This window comes from Apis mellifera, linkage group LG12 (assembly GCF_003254395.2).
Source record: "Apis mellifera strain DH4 linkage group LG12, Amel_HAv3.1, whole genome shotgun sequence".
Lineage (NCBI taxonomy): Eukaryota > Metazoa > Arthropoda > Insecta > Hymenoptera > Apidae > Apis > Apis mellifera.
Window position 1 is genome coordinate 5,125,370 of NC_037649.1, and position 22,825 is coordinate 5,148,194.

A 22,825-nucleotide genomic window follows, 5' to 3' on the forward strand; every position below is an offset into this window, starting at 1 on the left:
AGTCTAGAGATTGACCGTTTCACAGTCTTGGCTTCTCTGACTTTTGCAACGCGTGAGAATCCATCCAGCGCACGAACTTGATGAAAATTGAAACAGGATCCACGCGTATCTAACTCTGAGATTGGACGAAAGTGTAAATGGAAGTTACTCGGTCAATTTTCAACGTTTTAATTAACTCTTCAACTTTCCGTTTCGAGTTTATTTTCCATATCGAATCTAAAACTCTATCGTTTTGATTGCTACGTATTCGATTCAACAACAATTCCGAAAGATCATATTGTTTTTGTTTTAATTGATTATTTCCTTGATAAAAGAAAATACTACGATGATGAAAATTTAGAAAACGAATACAAAATTATTATAAAAATTGTCGATTGAAGTTTATTTATTATTAATTTAAAATTTACAAACAAACTTATCGTTTGCTACATCTTTCTCCGATGAAAAATTAAATTAATCGTAACTTAATAAATAATTCTCAATTGACACTTTTTCCACGTTTTGTGTTTCAATCTGTTTACAAATAATAACAATTAATTGAAAACTTATAATTTTCCCTTCTTCATCCCTCGAATGCACATTTAAAGAAATCAATTTAGAAATTACACTGTCCAACAATATTATAAATTTATCACAAATGGGAAAGTACCGTGGCATTATTGGCAACTACTTATAACTATAATTTCACGAAAATTATTCTCTCTCTCCCCCTGCGTCAAAGATTGAAATATATGCTCGAACTCGCGATCGTGAAACATTATATTACCTCGTTAAGCGTTTAATAAACGTATATTAATAATAAGCATCGATAAATCGACGTCCGCCAATATGATTTTCCATACGAATCGACCGAATCGATACCGATAATACGCAATTTACGAACTATCCTACGAGGGGCACCGCGTAGCCGTTTCAATTTTCCGCTTTCACGAAGGCATACCTACGCGCGCATCGCGCCATTCTACGCACGACAGATCTCACGAGAGAATATTCCGTAAGTGGATTTACAACCGGCACGTCGTTCGCATGCGAACGCATGCAACGCGCAGATTTTACCGCGATTTACTTGTCACAAGCGCTAATATACCCTCGCCTGCTTGTTGAAAATGAAATTCGATATGTTCCGCCGCGTTAAATCTCTGCGTTCGAATGGATACGCATTCGCGTAACCATCTTGGATTATTGTGCGGAATAAGTGCAAAGTGAATTTCGTTGATAATATCGAGGAGGCGGGATCAAACGAGATTTGAAATATCGGAAATAAAGCGCCCCGTGGATCGTGCATTTCCATCAGTATTTTCTTTTCTTTCGATATTCGAATAATCCAAAGGAAAATTTAAAGTTAAATTAGTATCTCTCGATTAAACCTTCGAATCGAATGTAGAATGTAGAATGCAACAATACGTGCGCAATATGTAGATCACATTCGTTGCATAAATTTTTCATGGAGAGAAAGATTTAAAATTTCAAATGGGAGGGGGAATATCAGGCCCTTCAAAGACTAAGTAAAAATGCAACTAATTTAAATACGATGTCGGAGTTTTATAACGGGGAATCAATTTTCCTGTAGAAGGAAACGCGATCCGAACCGATTCGAAAGCATGCCTTAAATATTACGTTGAACAATCAGAAGGTTACATACGTGTGTTCGTTAATGAAATACTCTGTTTGTACGCGCATGGAAACCCGAACCGTCTCCGAGTTGAGGCTAGAAAGGCAGTTACCTGAATGTCGCTAGTTCCTGGCAGCCGACTTGGCTATTACGGTTTCATTCTGTCGAGCGAATATACACGGAGAATTTTAATGAACGCGAGAACTTTAAAGATCCGATAGGCATGTCTCGTAACGTCTGATCTTATCACTACCCGCTTCCACGAACCTTTACATCCGCCGGGTTATTTCGCATTAGTATCACACAGCCTTGATCCCTTTTGGTACAACAGTCAAATGTTGAACTTCAAGAATATGGAAATATGTACACTTTTTACGTGAACTCAAGTAAAGACACGAGTAAATTATTTCATCAAAACCAAGTGAAATTTTATTTTTAAATTAAAACTTGTTACTTATAACCACTTTAAATATCTTTCAATATCGAAGGGTAAAATCAATCCTTGCTCTGTATCATTTCGTTGTAAAAAATATTCTCACGTGAATATTACAAGATATGAAAAAATAGAATTTTGAGAATTCAGTCTATCCTCAAAGAAACGTATCCTTCAAAAATTATAAATACAATACCCTTTATATCTCATAACGTGACGTTGATTTCTAATCTTTTGTATCTAATTTGTATATGTTTGATTAGCATAAAAAAAAAATTTTTGTTCAACAATCATTTTACCCGTCGATAATTCATTTTGTCCTTGTCCCCCCTTCCCATACAACGACCGGACGTGTAATTGAAATTTTCCTTCCTGTTTCAGGCGATATCGAGGACTGCCTGGTTGCCCCGGTGGCCCAAGGGCAATTCACGCCGCTACCGGAAGCTCTTTGTTGGGCCATTTTGGAGTTGACTTCTCAGAGGCAGGCCGCCACACTGGACACGCTCAGATCCGCCTTGAGGAACGCGTTTCCAGCCATGCAGAGGCCTAGCCGCGAATTGGTCTACGATGCTCTCGCGAAACTGATGCAAGAGAGAAAGATCTATCACACGTCACAAGGTTATTTCGTGGTTACGCCCGAGACGAGGAGACTTAGGCGCGACACAAGCAACTCGAGGAGATGCTCGAGAGAGGTGAATGGATCGAGAGGTCAGGGCAGCATGCTCATGTCCAACGACGAGGCCATGGCGCTTGTACACGGAGAGATGCTAACCCTGAGGGACGGCGACGTGACGCATCAAGCTGTGCAGACGAATCTGGCAGACGTTATTTGCGGAGGTAAGAAATCCCTGAGCTCGCACGATTATACATCTCCATTTTATCGTCGAGTTTAATCGGCGAAATTTTGCAACAGATAGAAATGTTTCCTCTCTTTCGAAGAAGACAGATTGAAATAGTTTCGAAAAATTTTGTCTCGTTTTTTTTCTTTTCATTCCTTTGTCTGATCGGAGAAATATTTGACGAATAATTCTGAATAATTTATCGATTCAATGGATTAAATATAGCTAAGAACGAATCCTTGGAATTTCTTTGGAGTACGAATTACGATTTGAAAGAAGATTCGAATCGATTGAAATGGATCGAAGTTACAGAGAGAAAGATTTTCGAGTTCATTTATTCATCCCTATTTCATATCTTATCATATAATTTTAAAAAAGAATCTCGCCCCAAAGTTTCCTTCCGAGAAGGGAAACTTTATTGATGAAAATCGGGAAAAGAAAGTCGCGAAGGGGGCTGAATCGGACAGAAACTAGTCGGGCAAAACCCGTTCGGCACGTGTTCGTTCGGGGATCGTTCGGGAGGAGCGAACGAACGTTGTTCCCTGGCCGCCACGGATTCTTTCTCTCTAAACTCGATGGACGGGTCCGGCCGTGCGTTTATGTTGTTGTCGTCCTTGGAAGCGACGCAAGTCCCGCGCCGGAAGACCCCCGTTGCACACATTCCACCCGTGGATCGGGGATCGCGAAAAATTGTCGCGATTCGATTTAAATTGCGCCACTCTTATCTCGGTATTTAGAGTGGTTGTCGTCTCGGCCGCGAATTTATATCCCCGCGCGCGTTTTAAAATTAGAAATTCAAATGGAAATACAATATCACGAGGCTCGTATAAAGAAAAGTCAAACAATTTTTCTCAAACCCGATATCGTGCACGCGCCCGTTATGGCCAACGTGATTTCAGCATTGTATACGATAATACCACCCGTTTCCATATATTGCTCCGCCCTATCAGCCTTTTCTCCCCGCTGTCCAATGGCCGGAACGTTGCGTGCAACGACGTTACATTGTTACCGGCGGCGTTGATCGGCCGCCAACCTCGCGGTGCCGAGCCATCCTTGCATGCGATCCCTACGGCTACGAGAAGCTCTTTGTCGTTTGCCTCGCCAACTTTTCGACCCGCTCGAACTGGAATTTTCTGGCGCGTTGACACGGAAACACGTTTGGAAACATGTTGCATGTGTTTCCATTCCTCTCTTACATACATCGCAGGGCCGTGTATGGAGGACGTACACGCGAGCATCGGTACACATAGCAGAGAGGTGAACAGTGCCAAGTCGGCGATCCCTGGAAAGCGTTTAGCAAAAGCCGATATATTAGCTATTGGTCACGACATTGTCTACCGTTACACACGCTGTCGAGATCACGTGGGGGGGCCACGTATATATAATCTTCCTACTTTTCCCCGACTTGTTTCTCGAGTGATTCTCACGCTGCTAACCTACAGCCGGTCGTCGCCACCGCCTCTGGCTCCGTGCGCACCGCGATGAAAATCAGGGACGGAGGGTGTTCCACTTTTTGAGGAATACGACTTCGCGATTCGCGTGAATCGAACGTGTCGGGAATAGAGGATATATTCACCGATGTGATAACAACGTCTACTCTACTCTTTCTACATCTTAAAATACAGTTTTCTCCTATCGTAATTTCCCTCTATCTCCTTTTTATCCATTCCTTATTAAAAAGATTATAATATCGTCAAGAAGAAACAAAATTCGAAACAAGCGAGCCTTGAATCCTTGATTCGATTTGAAAGACACGTGAAAATTTCCAGGTAATCCCAACGACAAAGTTCTGTTCGCAAGATGTCGATCGATGCCGGGTCGCCTGGAGAGGCGACACTCTCTGCGACTATGGGGATCCGCCAGACGTTTACACAGAAGCGGAAGTTCACGGTCTTTGCCACGAAGGCCGGAGAGAAGCGACACCTCGTCGAGCGCGGAGTACGCGAGCACGGACAGCGCGCCCCATAGCCCAACCAGTGAGTCGAGTCCGGGGAAGGGATTGTTTTGTTGGTGATGGATGATCGCTTAATCGGGAAACGAGTATTAGCTTTCTCCATTTGAGCCTCATACTTGAATGTGGATCCATCCTCTTACGTAAAATTTCGCTATTTTATATCATGCAATGTGTAAAAAATCACTTGCTATTCCAATTTATATTTGTATATTTCTCTATATTCTCGCTGAAATATTGTGTAAATAAGTTGTGAAAACACAGTGCAAATCTTACACCTTTGAATATCTTTGAAGCTATGGATTAATGTATGTAAAATAATTCAAACAAAAATCGAACGATCTAGAGAAAGATTTATACTATGATTAATTTAGGAGATATTGTTCAATTTTATTAACGTCATCGATAATTTCGAAGATATTCGAGTAATTGAATCACGGGTATCACTTTGCTCAATGATGCTTTTTCTGCCGCTCCTCCATCTACTTCCGAAGCGAGTATTCCTGGATGGAGAGTTTTTGCGATTCCCCCCCAAGCTTTCCACAGATCCGCGGCCGCAGCTGAACATCCATCAGAAGCTTCTTAGACACCCTGTTAGCTGGCAAGCCCTTCCTCGATCCCCCTCGATCTCTCATTTAAGAAACGCAACATCCGCTGCCTCCGCTTTTCTCAAGGTTTCTCCGGGATTTTTTCAGAGAAAATAGGTCTACTCTCGAGGCTGTTCCGACGCAGTACACGAAGAAAGGGCGCGCCGTTAATGGGCACGTTCAGCGCCCAGTATCCCCCTACCGAGTGGTTCAATCCACGCGTCGTTCACCTACACAGCGTGGCCACGCAAACGAGAGCCGCTAGCCCCTCGGTGAGTTTCAATTTGAAGTGGTTACTGAGGTGAAAAAGGAGAAATGCAGATCCCCGTGTTTCGCTCTTTGATCAAAAAGGGTTTCTGACCAAAACCCAATGCAAACTTTGTTTGTTAGAAATAATTTTTGTAAAAAACAACATCATGATACAGATAAATACAGATAATCTTAAATCGGTGTGATGCGAAGTAAATACAAATAAATAGTTAAAACTTTTCTAGAAGAAAGAGAACAGGATGAAAAAAAAAAGATAGGAATCGAAAGAATGAATATTTAAATTTTCCAATCTTCTTTAATTTCTCGATTCACCGATAAGAATGAATTTTAATAATTCCATATGCGTTTGATATTCATAATCTATCTCGAAAAATGGCAATCATTTTTAACGAATTTAATATATTATTGCATTCGATCAAAGACCTTTGCCAAGGATAGCAGGTAGGAAATTGAATGCAGGAGGCAAGATTAAATTGCGCGAGTCTGAGGAGAGCAACCCCCGGCCGGTTAACAACGGGCTAACGTTTTCAGATGATGGAGGGTCTAGATCAATCGCAGGCCAGTTTCCAAGTATGGGATGATTCGAGCTCCGTGCGATCAGCCACGCTGCCCAGGCGACATCGACGCCAGGCAAGCGGCGATTCCTCTAGTTTATTGGCGAACTCGACGCCAAGGAGTTCCAGACGACATCGATCACCGTGTTCGACGCTGCCCAGATCAAAGTGCTCAAGCCTGAGCAGATGCACGTCCAGAGCGTCTGTCCTTCCCCCGACCACGAACCAAGAACCGTATCAGACGCGCAATCAGACGCAAAACGGGAAAAATTCGGCCAACTCGTCGCCGAGCCGAAGCGGCGGAAGTTCCGGATCCGTAAGAACGACGAACGCGAGCCCGGCGAAAACGGCAACGTTGGGCAGAACCAGCACGAGACAATCCAACTCCAGACGACCCAGCCACGATTCCACTGGAAGCGGCACGAAATCGAACGGATCGCCTCAGCATAAGGTAATTAAATATTCAGTTTGAGAATGAAAAAAGAAAAGTTTTTGTTGTCCTATACTCGTTTTTCTTTAAAAATTCTGAGGAAAAATAAGCATCCATCGTAATTTCGTGATTAAACGTGAAAGATTACTAATTAAAATTGACACGATATTAAAGAAAACTATTCTCTTTTTTAAATATTAAGTTAGTTCAAATTTATTAGAGAATTAAAGAGATTGATGAATTGAAAAATTGTATATATATATCGTGTTAAAAAATTAAACTTCTTTACATAATTACATATTTCAAAGAAAAGTTTATTTGCAAAATTGTAAATCATTTTCAGAAGAAACATTAATGTTTATTTCTCTTTATCTATTTCAAAAATCAATTTTCTCCGAACCTACTTTCTACCAATAGAAACTGCATCTACACTGTAGTTTTATGTGCCAAATGAAACATCAATGACCTGAAGACGATAAAACAGATATTATGCGTGCGTATAATATTTTTTCTAGGTGCTACAAAAGACATCGTCCGGCCACTCGTCCCACTCCAGTGGAAAATCGATCTCGAGCGGGAAACTCTCGTCATCGCCTTTGAAAACGTCCACGTTACCAGCGAAATCCTCCCCGTTGAAAATGGTCCAGCAAGGATCCCTTACCCCTCTGCAGGAAGCGCAGAACTCGATAACTCTGCAAGTATCGACGAATCTAACACCGGTCAGCCCGTCCCAAGATCAGCACCGCTCGATTCAGAACAGCGTGACACTTGCCTCGAACGCCACCAGCACCACCACCATCTCCGGCTCGCCGGGGACAAAGATATACGTTCAACAAAATAACTCCCCGATGAGATCGGTGATCACGTTCGAGAACGGCACGGTGAAGACGAAATTGGCCGAAAAGGAGACGATGGACTGCAAGGAGAAGCAGGATCGCGAGTTGATCACCGAGAAACTCTACAAGAGCAAGATAGACGAGGAGAAGCTGTTCAAATCGAAACTCGACGAGGAGAAGTTGAACAAGTCGAGCAAGATCGAACGGCCTTCCTCCCTTTACGCTTCCAAAGAATCTAAGCCGAGCCTCCTGTTGTCCGAGTCCGATAAAGAGAACAAACCGAAAGTGGAGGAGGAAGTGCCTAACAAGTTGAAACTGACGAATCGATTGAACAACAGCCAGGCGCATCTGATCGACGGATCGACCAACAACATAGACAAGAATTCTCTGGTCAACGAGCAATCCGTCATGAAGAACACGAACGACGCCATGAACAACTCGAGAAAATTGAGCCTATCTTTGTCGAAGGACGCTCTAAGCTACAGGAACCTTCTCCGTCCTGGCTCGAAGAATAACATCGCGTCGAATCCACCCTCGCCCACGAAATCTTACGATGGTTTCGGTGGATCGTTCAACAACGTCTACATAGAGAATCTCGAAGCTACGAAGCAGCAGAGGGCGCCTCAAGGCTCGGAGCCGAACTTGGAGAAAACGGTCAGTCGGGGTGATCTGTACTCGTATCCAAGTCTGAGCGACATGCAGGTTCAATTCACCAGCCTAGCAGCGCAAAAGATTCTAAAAGGTTGCCCCATCAACAGCGTGGACACGTTGGTCGAAGTCAACATGGCGGCCGCCGAGAAGCCGAACAACTGCGACGTTACCGTTCACACCGACTTTGGACTCGTTTAAAATTTTCTTTTCGATCGGGAAAAAAAAAAAAACCTTGGCCTTGGTTCTCTCCACACGCGTATATTTTCGTACAGTGAAAGGTTGAACTTTAGCACGATGAACTTGTCGGTATCTCGTATGCTTGCGTCGTGATAGATATGTTAAATAGCAATAACGGATGAACGGATGTACTGCTTAAGCATATAGAGAGAATTGTAAACAGTTACCAATAATAAATAAACGTTTGTTATGCTCATCGAGTATATATAAATATGTATATGTATCGCACGATCGCATGTTATTATCTTTAACCCGAACAATTTATTACAAGATCATCAGATTTCATTCATGATTATCAAATCATCATGATTATCATCCAGGTGATTCTCGAACATTGTGCTTCCATTGATATCATCTATATGCTTACGCGGGATGAATACGTTCGATATTACATTTGTATAAAATAAATCCCAGCCATTCCACAATAGAATATTCACTTAGCTTATTCATAATTGCTCACACAGCTCAATAATCCGGCGAAATATATATTATATACCAAGCGGTAATTTTTATTCGCGTGATAATTTAAGTTAACAGGACATCTGAATGCTCGTTGCATTGTCGTTTCTCTCACGTCGTTCGTTCATTGGCCATTCTCATTTTAAAAAAAAAGTTATCGTATCGAGAAAAATCATCGAAAGATTTATTTGGTGTAATTTATATAAAATTATAAAATTATTCGTGACTTTTACTTTTTCATTGCACACACTCAATAGAGAACAATGCATCGCGTGCATCAGATTTCATCGTGCCTCCGTTTTTATTTTTTTCTTTTCCCTTCTTTTTTCCTTCTTTTTTTTTTTTTTTTTTTTTTTAATTTAACGTAATACACGAAATGAACAATAAACGGGTACCACAGCGTCGTAACGTTAGCAGTTTTGCATCGCTTTACCGAGCTAAAGCGATTTGCTAAAGCAATACTTCACGTACGATAGCCTGACAATTTTGCCTTACTCGAATGAGAGAAAAAGAGAGAAAAAAAAAAGAGATAGTATTTTATGCAAATTTCAAAAAATACTGCCAATTTTTTCGTAGCGTCGATTTAGGATTAACAATCAACAAGTTGAGGGGAAATCGAGTCTTTGAATAAAAGATATATATATAAAAAAAAAAAAAAAAGAAACAGTAATTTAACATGCACTATTCGTTCATTTCGAGTTCAATAGTCATATATAGAACGAGAGCCTGTAAGCGTTAGGCGATATTTTGTTTCGGTCGATATGCCAAAGTAGAGAGAAAAAGTATAGTGCAGTCAAATTTTTTTTTTAGAATTTAGGATAATAACATTATTGACTACACAAGAACAAGCAAGAATATATATTACAAGTATTATTATAAAAACGAATATGATTACCGTATTTGTAATGAATTCTCATTGAAACGGGTAAAATTTGTTATAAATGAAATTCTCACGGATAATCGCTGTATACGTATAAATTTTATATCTAAATTATAGCTTTTATATACCTCTGATAAAATTAGTAAGTGAAATAATTTGGAAAAAATTTTAATCAAAATTATCGTTTATATATGAAAAAAAAGAAAGAAGATATACATTTGGATTGAATTTTGCGCATGCGCGGAATATTTATACCGAATGAAATGATCATGGCGCGAAAATATAAAAAAAGTCAACTACAATGTTACGAAATTAATGACACACATACACAGATACACACACAAATACACGTATATACATATATATATATAATGAAAAGAGGTGCATTTCCTTATTGAGAAAATAAGAAATACCATTTTATAATTAGCGCAATGGTAAATCTAAGTGCCAAAATCATTAATAGTACTTAAAATCGCCTTAAACCGCTTGCAGTGCGACCTCGTGGCGTTATACTGCAACGAAGTCGCGATGTAAACGAGTTCTCCGTATAAAGTTCGAATTACAATTATTAACCTTAAACGTCAGACATATAGTCGTAAGACGGTAGATAAGTAGGTACCGATAAATGGAACCTGCTTTGTATATTTCGTACGTTGTATTACCGATTAACCGATAGTTTTCGATACACCTCTAAGTCTTCCAGTTTTTACGAAAATGGAAGGACAGCGAGCGTTTTACGTCCTTATTTCTTATCAAAACTAACTTGTAGAGTACATGTAATCTTGCTCTATCATAATTATAACAACGAAAGCGTATGATAATAAAGAAGATAAAAAAAAATATATGATTTTGTTATATATCACAATCCTAAAATTATTATAAATTTAATTATTGATTCGCTTTATAATTTCAATATAAAAAGCCTAATTGAAAAATCATTGGAAACCTGGCAAATAATATAATGTATATTTTAATTAAATTGTTAAAGAGATTGAAAATAAATAAGAAATAAATAAAAAACATTTTTTTGCAATTATCATATACACAATACACAATATAAACCACTGAATCACTACGTATATTTAAATACTAGATATTTTTTTTAAAATCTTAATTGCAAAAATAAAAAATTAAGGAAATTTAAATAAAAAAAAGTTTTCCCGCGTAATATTGGCTTGATCGATAGATTTATAGTTACCTACAGTTGCAAATAAGAATTCTGTAATACCGTCTTTGAAGAAGATCATTCTAACGCCCTCTAGATTCTATTTAATCTAATAAATTCATTTTTCAGATAAATATCTAAAACTTTCTTATTATATTTAAATCTATATAATAATCTAATTTTTAGACAAATATCTAAAAATATTTAAAAAATGGATTTGCAATCTTTGAAAACCTAATGTATTTTATATACATCTTGAAATATTCTATTCTTTCATTATTTGATCCTTTAAAAACTATTGAAACAAATTCAGACTAATTTGATTTGAATCTTCAGTTCTTTATAATTCTTATATGTAAAAAAGCTAAATGTTTTTTTTAATAAGAATTAGTAGAAATCTAAGAATAGAAATCTAAGATGCTATTTATATTTATAAATTGATTTTTTCTTAACAGAAATCTGAAAATATTGACTAGATCTATACAAAAGTTTAAAAATTTGCATAAATATCTAAATAAAATCTAATATAATGATAGAAAGAGAAGAAAATCTTATATGAAATAAGTTTTCTCGAATCAATTCTATAATAATCTATACATCAAATCAAATTATATAACCGGAAAACCATTAAAACGGAAATATTTTCCATGCAATATAAGATTGAATAACCGAAGAACCGTAAAATATATATTTTGTATCACAGTAATTAATATGTCTTATATAAAAAATAAAAAATTTTTCAAATCAACAAGATAAGTGTTTCATTTATAATGTTAATTATAATAATTTATATTACTTTATGCATTCATATTTAGTATTAAAGTATCTAGAATATTAATAATAAGAGATTCAATAATAATATTTATTAATGTTGCATATATAACTAATTGTTTCTGAAAAATTTCTAATTTTTATTTTTTTTTCAATTGTAAATTAATTAACATTATAAATAAAATATTTATCTCATTGAGAAGAACCTTACCTTTATATCGTCCATCAAGTGATGCAGGAACATAGATAGTATCCACAATTCTAGTAGAAGTTGAATTTGGGCATTCAATATTCGCAACACTACATGAGTAAACGCGATTATTTTTCAACGCAACACTAATTGAGAAAATAATAAGAAAAATCGCGATGGAATCGCAACACTAACTTTAAAAAAAAGAAGAATTCAATTCAAAAACTATTATTTCCATTAAAAAGCTACAATTAATTGAAACCAAAGACTTTAATAACAAATAACTTTAATAATAATAAATTTTAATACTAATTTGTAAAAAGTTATAATTATATTGTAATGAAAAAAAACCCGATGTCTTATAATTCGCAACACTAAATCAACCCGTAAATAAATTTTCGCAACACTAATACAAAATCGCGAAATGCCCACTGGATAGGATAATAACTGGATCTGGATGGCATGCAAATTAGACCGGCATGCATCGGCCATATAATATAATAAAAAAAAAAATAATAACTACTACATATTATTAAAATGAGCACAATGACAAAGTAGTAACAAAAATGATTTCCCATTCTTTGAATTCGAAGAGAATCCAAAAAATGAGAAACCATTGGTAGTTGCCCTCTTCTATGGCAATTTGCCGGGCCTCTTCGGCTCTTAGCCTCTTCTTTCTTCGGGCGCAATACCCGCTGAAACTTACATCTAGGCTCGAGATTCACTAATCGCAAATAAAAAAAAAAAAAAAAGAAAAAAAACCAATGATCGTTGTCTATACATATAATATATTCTCGAGCATATCGCGAAATTCGAAAAATCGATGAAGAAATTGAAATACAAGCCATATCGTCTCAGCTTCATCCTCGATTTTTCAAATTTTATTCCCTGAAACAGATTGTCACGCGAAAACGCGCCTATCCGGATCAGAGACTGTGACAATCTGCCCGGCCCTACCTACTTATAATTAACAGGCACACCAGAAGTATACTACCTATCCTACCTAAACCCTATATTTAAAAAATATGGCAAAACAGGCACACCAACACATTCATTCCACGATTCTCACGCATAATACTCGGGCGCAAAAACCTAAACTAGGGAAACGTCCCGGGACGCCTCCGACACCCGAGCTTGGCACACTGCATTCACACTCTAACTTTACGTACCATTTCCCTGAAATCAACTGACGATGGCTAGCGACCATTGCGTAAAATATATAGTAAAAAAAATCATATATTCATTTTTCTTAATAGTAAATATTTGAAAGAATATATATCTTTTAAAGAAAATGAAATTGCTATATGTAAAATGTAATGATTGATGATATTTATTTCATATCTTATCATTTCATATTTTTGTTATTATTATTATTAATTATTATTTTGATGATAAGATTTATAATATATAGATGTAATATTATTAATATATAATTGAATTAGTAACTATAAGTAGTAGAATATTATGATTATTATTTAAGTACTTCAATAAGTTTTAATAATAATTAACGACGCAATTCCACAGCCTAACCAAACACACACAATGTGAAAAATACGTCGTGCACGATACCCTAACACATCGTCAGTCGCTGAAAAAATTATTATAAACTTAAAAATTATGTTCATCGTGCCTATCGCCTTTCTCTTATCCAAGTAGCACCTGAGCACGTGAATGAGATCCTGGCAATAGACACGGAAAGGGTTAAACCTGAAAATCCTGAGCTAAAAAAATATTAGTATATTTTGTATTTAACGGACTATAATTTATTTTATTTCAAACATTAATAAATATTATTCAAATATTAATAAATTTAATAAATGTATTGAAATTTTAATAGAAAAGAAATAAAAATATTGATAATAAAAATGAAATTTACTCATTAAAAAGAATATTGATAATAAAATTCAATAAATAAAAATAATTGACAAAAATAATGATATATTAAATGATATATTAAAAGAAATAACCTCAGGCGATCTTTTCATCAAAGCACAATTCTAAAAAAATAAAAAATTGATATTCAAAACTTATTACTTTGATACTAAGATCTGCCTGTCGCGAAATGTCTTCTTGTACTTAAAATTTATTATATTTTTAGATGAAAGAAATAAAATTTTAATATATTTATTATACTAAAATTCAAATAACTAAATTCTTAAAATATTATCATGAAATAAAATTAAAAATAATTTTATTATTGGATTATTAATAATATATAAGTATAATAATTGGAACAAAGTTAGAGGATGTACAATGTGTCCATTATTTAATTAATATTATCTATTATTTAATATTTATTCAAATTTTCATATAGATATTTAATATTTATAAATGTATATTCATACTGAATATATTATATATACAATTTTTTAATTTTAGATATTAATTTTATCTAGAATTTGTTTAATAATAGCAAATTTTTTCAAATATTCAAATTAATTATTAATATTAATATTAATATTATATTCATATGATATTATTATTAAAAAAATTATTAATATTCAAAAACGCGATGTACAAGAAGACCTAGCCTGAACTAATAAATAAAATACAAAAGATAGAAATGTTACTACTCGCGAATATAATAAATATTCGCGGTCACTGTGCTCATGAAAAAAATCTACGTAGTACAACCAGTCACTCGTGTCGATTCGGATCTTTCATCCTACGACATGATTGAGTGACCAGAGGAATAAAAATGCATGCGACTCACCATTCGACGCGAAGAACGTTATCATTGATTGTGTTATGGCCAAAGAAAAAGTCAAGCATCGTAAAAGGATGTAAAAATTGATAGAAATCTGTAACAAAATATAAAATATTATATTTATTTTAATAGAAGAATAAAAATTTTAATTATAATAATAATAATCTATTTCTTGATTAATAACTAAAGTATAAGTAATTATACTTTAATAAAATAAAGGAAATAGAAAAATATATGAAAAAATTACCTCTTTATATAATAGATGATCATCTTGAAATTAGCACTGACTCTACTCTATACCGAAAACGAATATTTTTATATTAAAAAAAAAAAATAAAAAATAAACTATAACACGTCCATTTAAGTAATAATTGACGAAAAACACTGACTCTAATTTCGCGTAAAACTATTATAATTACACTTAATTAAGAATTATTATATTTTAAAAAAATATTAAAAATATTATTACAAAGCAAATACTGATTCTATAGACCACATTGCGCGTGGCCACAAATATTTTTCATAAGTTCAAAGATCTTTCAATTCAATCTTTGAATAGAAGCTATGAACAAAAAAATAATATTTAGTATATATTATATATTTAGTATATATTTATTATTATATATTATATATTTATTATTATATATTATATTATTTATTATATCTTTAACAAAAAATAAAATATTAAATATAATTTATTTCTTAAAAGTACAACATTAATTATTAAAAAAATTTTTAAATTTAAAATTAAATTTTATCACCTTTTGCCAAGCCATCATGGCGTCTATATATATTGAAATATTGGCCACTTTTTCATCATTCCATTATATCTGCAATTAACTAATAACCTACACAAAAAATAAAGATTTTCAAATAAATGTATAGAATTAATCGATTATATTGAAATAAAATAATAATTAAGCATAAATTTTATCGTAAAATATCATAATATGAATTATCTTTAGCTTTAACCTGTAATTCTAAAGAATAAGAAAATTAAAAAAAAAAAGAATAATTTAATCACCAAAATACTTTTATTTATAATAGGAAACACAACACAACATTATTAATGGAATATTATCGTATAAACAATAAAATATCACCGTGAAAACACTTAAATATTACGCAACAAATAAATCACACAATTTACGAAAAATGACGTCTTAAACTACTAACTATCGATAGTACAATGATATCTCGTTATAATTTCGATTATCGAATTACAAATTAGAGAAGACATATACGACATGCTTCGATTCGATAAATCGAAATATGTCGAATGTGATACACAAATTTCCAATTTTTAGAAAAAATTATTATGATAAATATTTATATTTTCTTACAAATAGATAAAAAAGATATAAATATATGCAAACAAAATGCGAAATATTATTCTTAAAAATAAAATTCATTTAATAAAAAAAAATATGTTATCATTGAAAATTAACTTGACAAAATAAAAATGATTTTGAATTAACTACTGTATGTTTCAATTGTTAATAAATAAATAATAAAAACTATTCCAAATATTAAAAAAAATATATATTTTTATTTTTATAAAAAGAAAAATGTTACCTGATATACTCCAATCGTTGTATGTTATATATCATTATTCCTTCGAAGTCATTGCAACAATCACACAATTATTTGGATATATAAAAATCAGAAACAAATATATAAAATATTTAACCAAAGATAAATATATAAATATATAAATTTTAACCAAAAGGCTTACAATGTAATATAAGCTACCGGTAACCTCAAATAAATATGATCGAAGATAAAAAATATACAAAATTCGAAGAATTAATTAATTTTGTTATAATATCATACATTTAATATATTAATAAACGAAAATAACGATAATTTATAAATTTTATAATAAAATAAGAATAGAATTACTTACTGCGTAGTTAAAATCAAACAAAGTGGACACATCCTTCAACAATTATTTTCGACAGAAGAATGATGCCATAAGTTTACCTAGGAGGTTTCTAATTGGCTGGAGCATATAGTTCTTTATTAGTGAAATCGCGCGAAAATTGAAGTATTTATATAATACTTCTACGATAGATTGTAGATTTTTATAATATTGAAAAATTTACGAAAATCTATTCGTAAAAATGTAATAGAGTTTAAAATATAAAGAATTAATTATTTGACATAAAAATTAAATAAGAAAACACTGAAATATAGTAAAAGAATTTAAAATGAAATATTGTGTAAAATATATGTAAATAAATTAAATAATATATATGTAAATAAATTATATACATTAAATATAAAAATTAAATAAATTAAATATAATTATATATCTATCATATTAAACAAATATATAAATAAGCATATAAATAAATTTTTATTTTCAAACTATTAATATAATATTATATTTTTATTATTTAATCTTATTTAAAAGAATTAAATAATAAGTAAATAATTATCTTTTAATGTAAAAATTTGTATTATTAAATTAAAATTATATATTTTATAATCTAGAATTTATAAGAAAAGTATTTTGCAATTTTCTTTTATATCTTTCAAATTTAATTAATTTTATTTTAAATAAAATTATTAAAATATTTAATTATATATTTAAGTAATTATAATATATAAATAAATATTATATATTATAAATTTATAATAAAATATATTACATTAAGCTTCAATTTTCACGTGACTGAAAGAATAAAGTGTTGCGCCAATCAGAAAGCCGCGAAGATTCAGTAACTCGACGAATTAGTGGGGACGGCGTTAGTCTGTTGTCAACAATCGTGCGAGGCGTACGTGTTATGTCGGCACAGGTATTTATAAAACTATATAAAATTTAATATTTTAGAATAATTTATTTATTATTATTACTTTTGTTTAATTTATATAATTTTAATATTTAATTTATATAATTTATATACTTTTTTTTAATTATATATGTGTAATTATTTCAAGTATTAATATACGAAGATAAATTGTCTTTTGAATTTTTTTATTCACTTTTTACTGGTGTATTTGACAGTTACAATTATAAGCATTTGAAATCAAATTTCATTTTACCTATTTATTTTAAGATTATTATTTTAATTTCATATATTGTTTTACGATTTTAATTTTATAATTTTATTTTATAATTTTTTTTCTTTTATTAAACGATCAGAATATTAATTATAAAAATAGTTTCGAAAGTATAATAGGTTATGCACAGGTTTTCATACAAATGTAATAAAACATAAGTAATTTTTATTTTAACAAAAGACAACCAATAATTATTATAAGTTTATTTTGTCTTTTAGTTTAGTCTAAAAGTTTATTCATATGTAAAGAAAAATAATTATCAGATTATTTTAATCAATTTTATTTTACACGTATTAAATGCGTTATTTTTAAAAAGAATGAAAATATTAAAATTATAATATTTAGTTTCTTCTCCAGCCCATTCTCTAATAATAATACAATTTTATTTTCAGAAAATATTTATGATTACGTGCAATGTAATCACTAGAGTCAGTGTTTATTTCGTAATAGTATTTTCAATATTTTTTAGAGTATGATTGCTCTAATTAAATTTAGTATATTTAATACGTGAAAATAAAATCATTGTTTGTTTGACGATTGTAATTTAAACGTGTACGAGTAATATTTTTTTATTTTATCTTATTTTTTCTTTTAAATATTTATTTCGAGTAAATATTAAAATCAGTGTTTCAACAATATAAGGCAATCATTCATTACGCAAAAAGGTAATTATTTTTATATATTTTCTATCAGTTTAACGTTTTTTATTTTTATTTATTTCAATTTTTTCAAATAATTATTATATTTATTATATAATAATATTATATATATTTTAAATTATGATTTAATTTTTATTATAGTTTCCACTTTAATTCCGAGATGGCATCTTATGGATCACCACAGCAACAATAACAATGTAAATTTTTCACATCAAATGGTGAGTCCCATACATTTTTATTTTTACTCAATTCGTGAGATGAAATGTTCCATATGAATAATTAGTTATATTCCATAGATTTTTTTCATAGTAAATAATTGCGGATATTTATTATGAATAATAACATTCTTTTCTATATTTTATTCATTAATTCATATTATATCTTTTTGTACATAACATTTTTAAATATTAATAATCTTTCAAGTTAATTATCCAAAATTAAATAATTATAATTTATTGGAGTATATTTAATATGAATATTTAGAGATGTAAATAATAAGAATAAATATTATTTATATATAAATTAAATATGAAATATTTTTAACGATTGTTTGATTTTTAGAATTGAAAGTACTAAAATTTTATTCCTTTCATCTGAAACTATATTAAATTTTATGTACAAAAAGATATTTCGTGACAGATAGATTTTGAAATAAAAAGTTATAAGTTTTAAATATATTTATTTGTTTATTAGTTATTAAAATGATTTATATAAATAGAAAAAAATAGTTATTAAAAATAATTATTAAAATAGAGAAAGAATATAAATAATATGACAGATATGAATTAAAAATTGTCAACTCAGTGTCATCTTTCGAATATTTAAAATATCTCAAACAGGATAAAGAATTAGTATCTCAAAATACTAAAAAAATATATTTTTTTAAATTGCTCAGAAGATGTCGCTAAAATTTATTTCTTATTCTATTTTATCTTTAGAGAAATGATTTTGACACTCGAAAGATGGCGCTAACAATCAATTCTTATTCTATCTCTGTCCTTTTTATTTTGTTTTTTTATTCTTTCTACGTGTTTCATTTGCGACACTCTGAAGATGGCGCTGATATCACAATTTTTAAGCTATCTCTATCCTTCTTCCACTATTTGCTTTCTTTTATTCTTTAAAATTTAGGAACAATATATGATTAGCTTAAATAAAGTAGAATAAGAATTAAGAATCAGCGCCATCTCAAGATACTAAAAAAATATATTTTTTTAAATTGCTCAAGAGATGGCGCTAAAATTTATTTCTTATTCTATTTTACCTTTGGAGAAATATAATAATTTTGGTGCTCGAAAGATGGCGTTAACGATCAATTCTTATTCTATCTCTATCCTTTTTATTTTATTTTTTTATTCTTTCTACGAGTTTCATTTGCGGCACTCTGAAGATGGCGCTGATTTCACAATTTTTAAGCTATCTCTATCCTTCTTTCATTATTTGCTCTCTTTGTCTATACTTGTTCTTTAAAATTTATGCTATAAGGAACAATATATAATTAGCTTTATTGTCCTTTGATGAAATTGACGACATTTTGTGTTCTTTGCATGAATAGTAACATTTATAATATAATATAATATAATATATATAAGTAAATTTAACTTTATTGGCATTATATTTTAAATTTATTTTTATAAAAAAATCAAATTAGTATTATTTTCACTGTATTATACAAAAAATACGAGTATAATTTTTAATTCATGAATAAACTCGTATTCAACTCGTACATAAGTCTGTCTATTATTAATAGCAGTCAAAAGATCTATGAATATAATAATGCATCAATAAATATAATGATTATAAATATTTCAATATTCATAGATTAATATTTATTTATTTATTATTATTTTAATTTCTAGATTAGATTTTTTCTTATATTTTATATATTTTGTTAATTTCAATTCTTACTTTTCATTCAATTCTTATTATTGTCCCAATTTTGTTCTTATATTTCATTTCTTCTTTAATATCTTAAATCCTTATTCTTTATCAATCGATTTCAAAAATTCATTGTTATATAACAAATAAATTTTATTATCAACGATACATATATTCTATAAATAAAAATGGAATAAATAATAACTAAATAAGTTATTTCAATTTTTAAATTAAAGCTTTTGAGTTGAATTATTCCACATAATTATTATAAGTTTTTATTAATATTAAATTAAAAAAATCAAACGAAATAACAGGATTATTATTATTGTTTCCATTTATATTTTCAATCGTCTCGTGTGCCGCTAAAACTAGAAAAATTCGAATCCATCGTAGAAATTCCATTTAACTTCATCAAATCCTATAAGGAGTCCAGCACGTGCGATTTCTTTCAACAGCTGGAACACTTCCGTACAAAAGTAACGGCTATCCAATAAGAATCGAACGCATTGGTTAATCCCGTTTCCGCTTTCCTTCCTAATTGCTTAAATTGCCGGAAAAGTTTAAGCGAAGCTTCAACCGCGCAAGCGCAGTGTGGGGCGCACGCTGCGCCAGTACCACTCGGTCAGGTAAGGTTAGATTAGATTTCATATCGTTTTCCAACCCTCTCCTCATGTTCAGTACACCCCAAGCCATCACTGCGGTCGGTAGGTTTCACTTATACATCCCCCGATCGACAAATGCACGCGCATACATACGTACACGCGCCATTCGTGTATTTGTTTATACATTCGTACGATCGCACATCCGTTTAATCGATCAATGCGATGATTTACGTTGTTCGTCGATTAGAAGATCGGTGGCCGGTAACCGGATGAAAAAACATGAAATTCTCGCGTCGGCACGCAACGTTTTCAACATTTTGAATTTTCACGCAACCATATAACGATAGAGATATCGAGTTTTTTCACGTACGATTGAAGTGAATCGGGAATATTGGTATACACCGATGCGAGAATGCACAAGGAAATTTGGTTGGACTAGAAAGGGCTAGCATATATAGTGTTGTCGCATCGTCGGTGGTTGTGAAAGTGACCGTGAAGATTGTTACAACGAGGCAGGAACCAGTTACACAGGGTGAGCGAAATAATTTACAGTCTTTGAAAAGATTAATGTTTACTCTCGACCTACCTCAAAACTTTTTCGTGCGATCGGAACACGAGGGTGTTCTCGAGCCGTGCACCTTCAACGTAATTGATTTAAGCCCCATAATTCAAGCAAACTTTCAAACTTTCTTTCCCAAGTAAATCTGATCGTACATTTTTATTAAAACCGAAACCTACAACAACACTACCTTTTAACGTCGTTCTAATGGAACAAATGCATCGCATCGTACGCTACTACCTTTACACGTGAAACTATTATTAACTAAACACGTTACTACGCACACGATCTTATCACATTATCAATCGCGCATCAATCGGACAACAACATCGAATATTTGTCCAAAAAAGAAAGAAATCCAAGAAGATCGCGCATTTAATAATATTCCAGCATGCATACCGACATTTACAACATCCGTCATGGAAATAACCAGCAGCTTCACAATGCAATCTATTAGCAAAACCGCGGTAACCAAAAGTACTGCGTAAATGAGGCCACGAGCGTTAAAAAACGCGGTAGAGTAAAACGGTGGAGAGAAACGAAGGTAGAGGAAACAAACAAAAAAAGGAAAGAAAGGGGAAAAAATGTTGGCACGATCCAAGATGAATTGATATAGAGAAATTCCTCCGTCCTGGCTACGAGTGCAGCACGCGTGGGATGAATACAGCTAGGGACGGTTGCATACCCGTAATCAGGCAGGTGTGAGTGACATCTACGAATAACTAGGATTGACGCGCAGGCGCTTCCACCTGTAGATACGCTTCCGTACGCGAAGCTAAATTACTAGATTTATCCGTCGGTGGAACAGAGCGGCGTAGGAATACGCGGATCGATATAATTATCTTTTTTCTTTTTTCTTTCTGCTTTCTATTTCTTCTTTCCTCCTCTTCCTCCTCTTCCTTTTTTCCCTTCTCCTTTCATTTCCTTCTCTTTATCGCGGAAGAAGGAATCCTTTTACCCAGTGTACTTTTTTACCATTTGATCCCAACGCTCACGGGATCGTGCACAGCGCTCTCCGTGGCGCGTGCTACTTGCGGGGAACCGACTAACGACGAGAGGATCGATAAAATTACGTATCTCATTGAAAGAGTTCGCTTCGGCAGTCTCGCCGCTCTCCTTTCCTCTTCTTTTACGGCGCTCACACTCGTAAGAAAACCCGATCCCTCTATCGTAGAATCGTCTCTCTCTAGAATTGTTCTTCTTTGGAGAACAACTCCCTCTCCGCGTTTTCAACGATCCACCATTGAGGGGAAAGTATCTTTCAAGAGAGGAATTCTTTTCCTCGCTATCTTCATTCCTGATGCCGGGGGAAAGGAGGGAAGAAAAAGAAGAAGAAAAAAAAAGGGAATGCGATCTCTCGGAATCGTCAACCGTGAGACAAGGGAATGAAAGGACACTCGAGTAAACGATCCATTTCCGACAAGCTGGACAAGATTTATCTTCGCTGGAAAATGATATTTAGGTAAAAGGATATTTTCAGAAGTGTACG

At 32.5% G+C, this 22,825-nt stretch overlaps 2 protein-coding genes across 8 annotated transcripts in view; both read left to right on the plus strand.

Annotated features, from left to right (window-relative positions):
* Nucleotides 1-9,678, plus strand: part of LOC409778 (storkhead-box protein 2) — a 113,988-nt gene extending 104,310 nt beyond the window's left edge. Inside the window, exons 4-8 of one of the 3 annotated variants that reach the window (XM_006562213.3) lie at nt 2,427-2,882; nt 4,654-4,860; nt 5,510-5,694; nt 6,224-6,697; nt 7,192-8,361. In XM_006562213.3, coding sequence (XP_006562276.1) covers nt 2,427-2,882; nt 4,654-4,860; nt 5,510-5,694; nt 6,224-6,697; nt 7,192-8,361 — 2,492 coding nt within the window. Of the gene's footprint in view, nt 1-2,426; nt 2,883-4,653; nt 4,861-5,509; nt 5,695-6,223; nt 6,698-7,191 lie in introns of all 3 variants that reach the window. The other 2 variants (XM_393271.7, XM_016915534.2) reach the window with 2 other exon arrangements.
* Nucleotides 9,679-17,341: 7,663 nt separating this feature from the next.
* Fstl5 (follistatin-like 5) overlaps nt 17,342-22,825 on the plus strand; it is a 57,852-nt gene continuing 52,368 nt past the window's right edge. Inside the window, exons 1-2 of one of the 5 annotated variants that reach the window (XM_016915340.2) lie at nt 17,342-17,373; nt 18,439-18,515. In XM_016915340.2, coding sequence (XP_016770829.1) covers nt 18,468-18,515 — 48 coding nt within the window. In that variant the 5' untranslated portion in view covers nt 17,342-17,373; nt 18,439-18,467. 5 annotated transcript variants of the gene reach the window in all.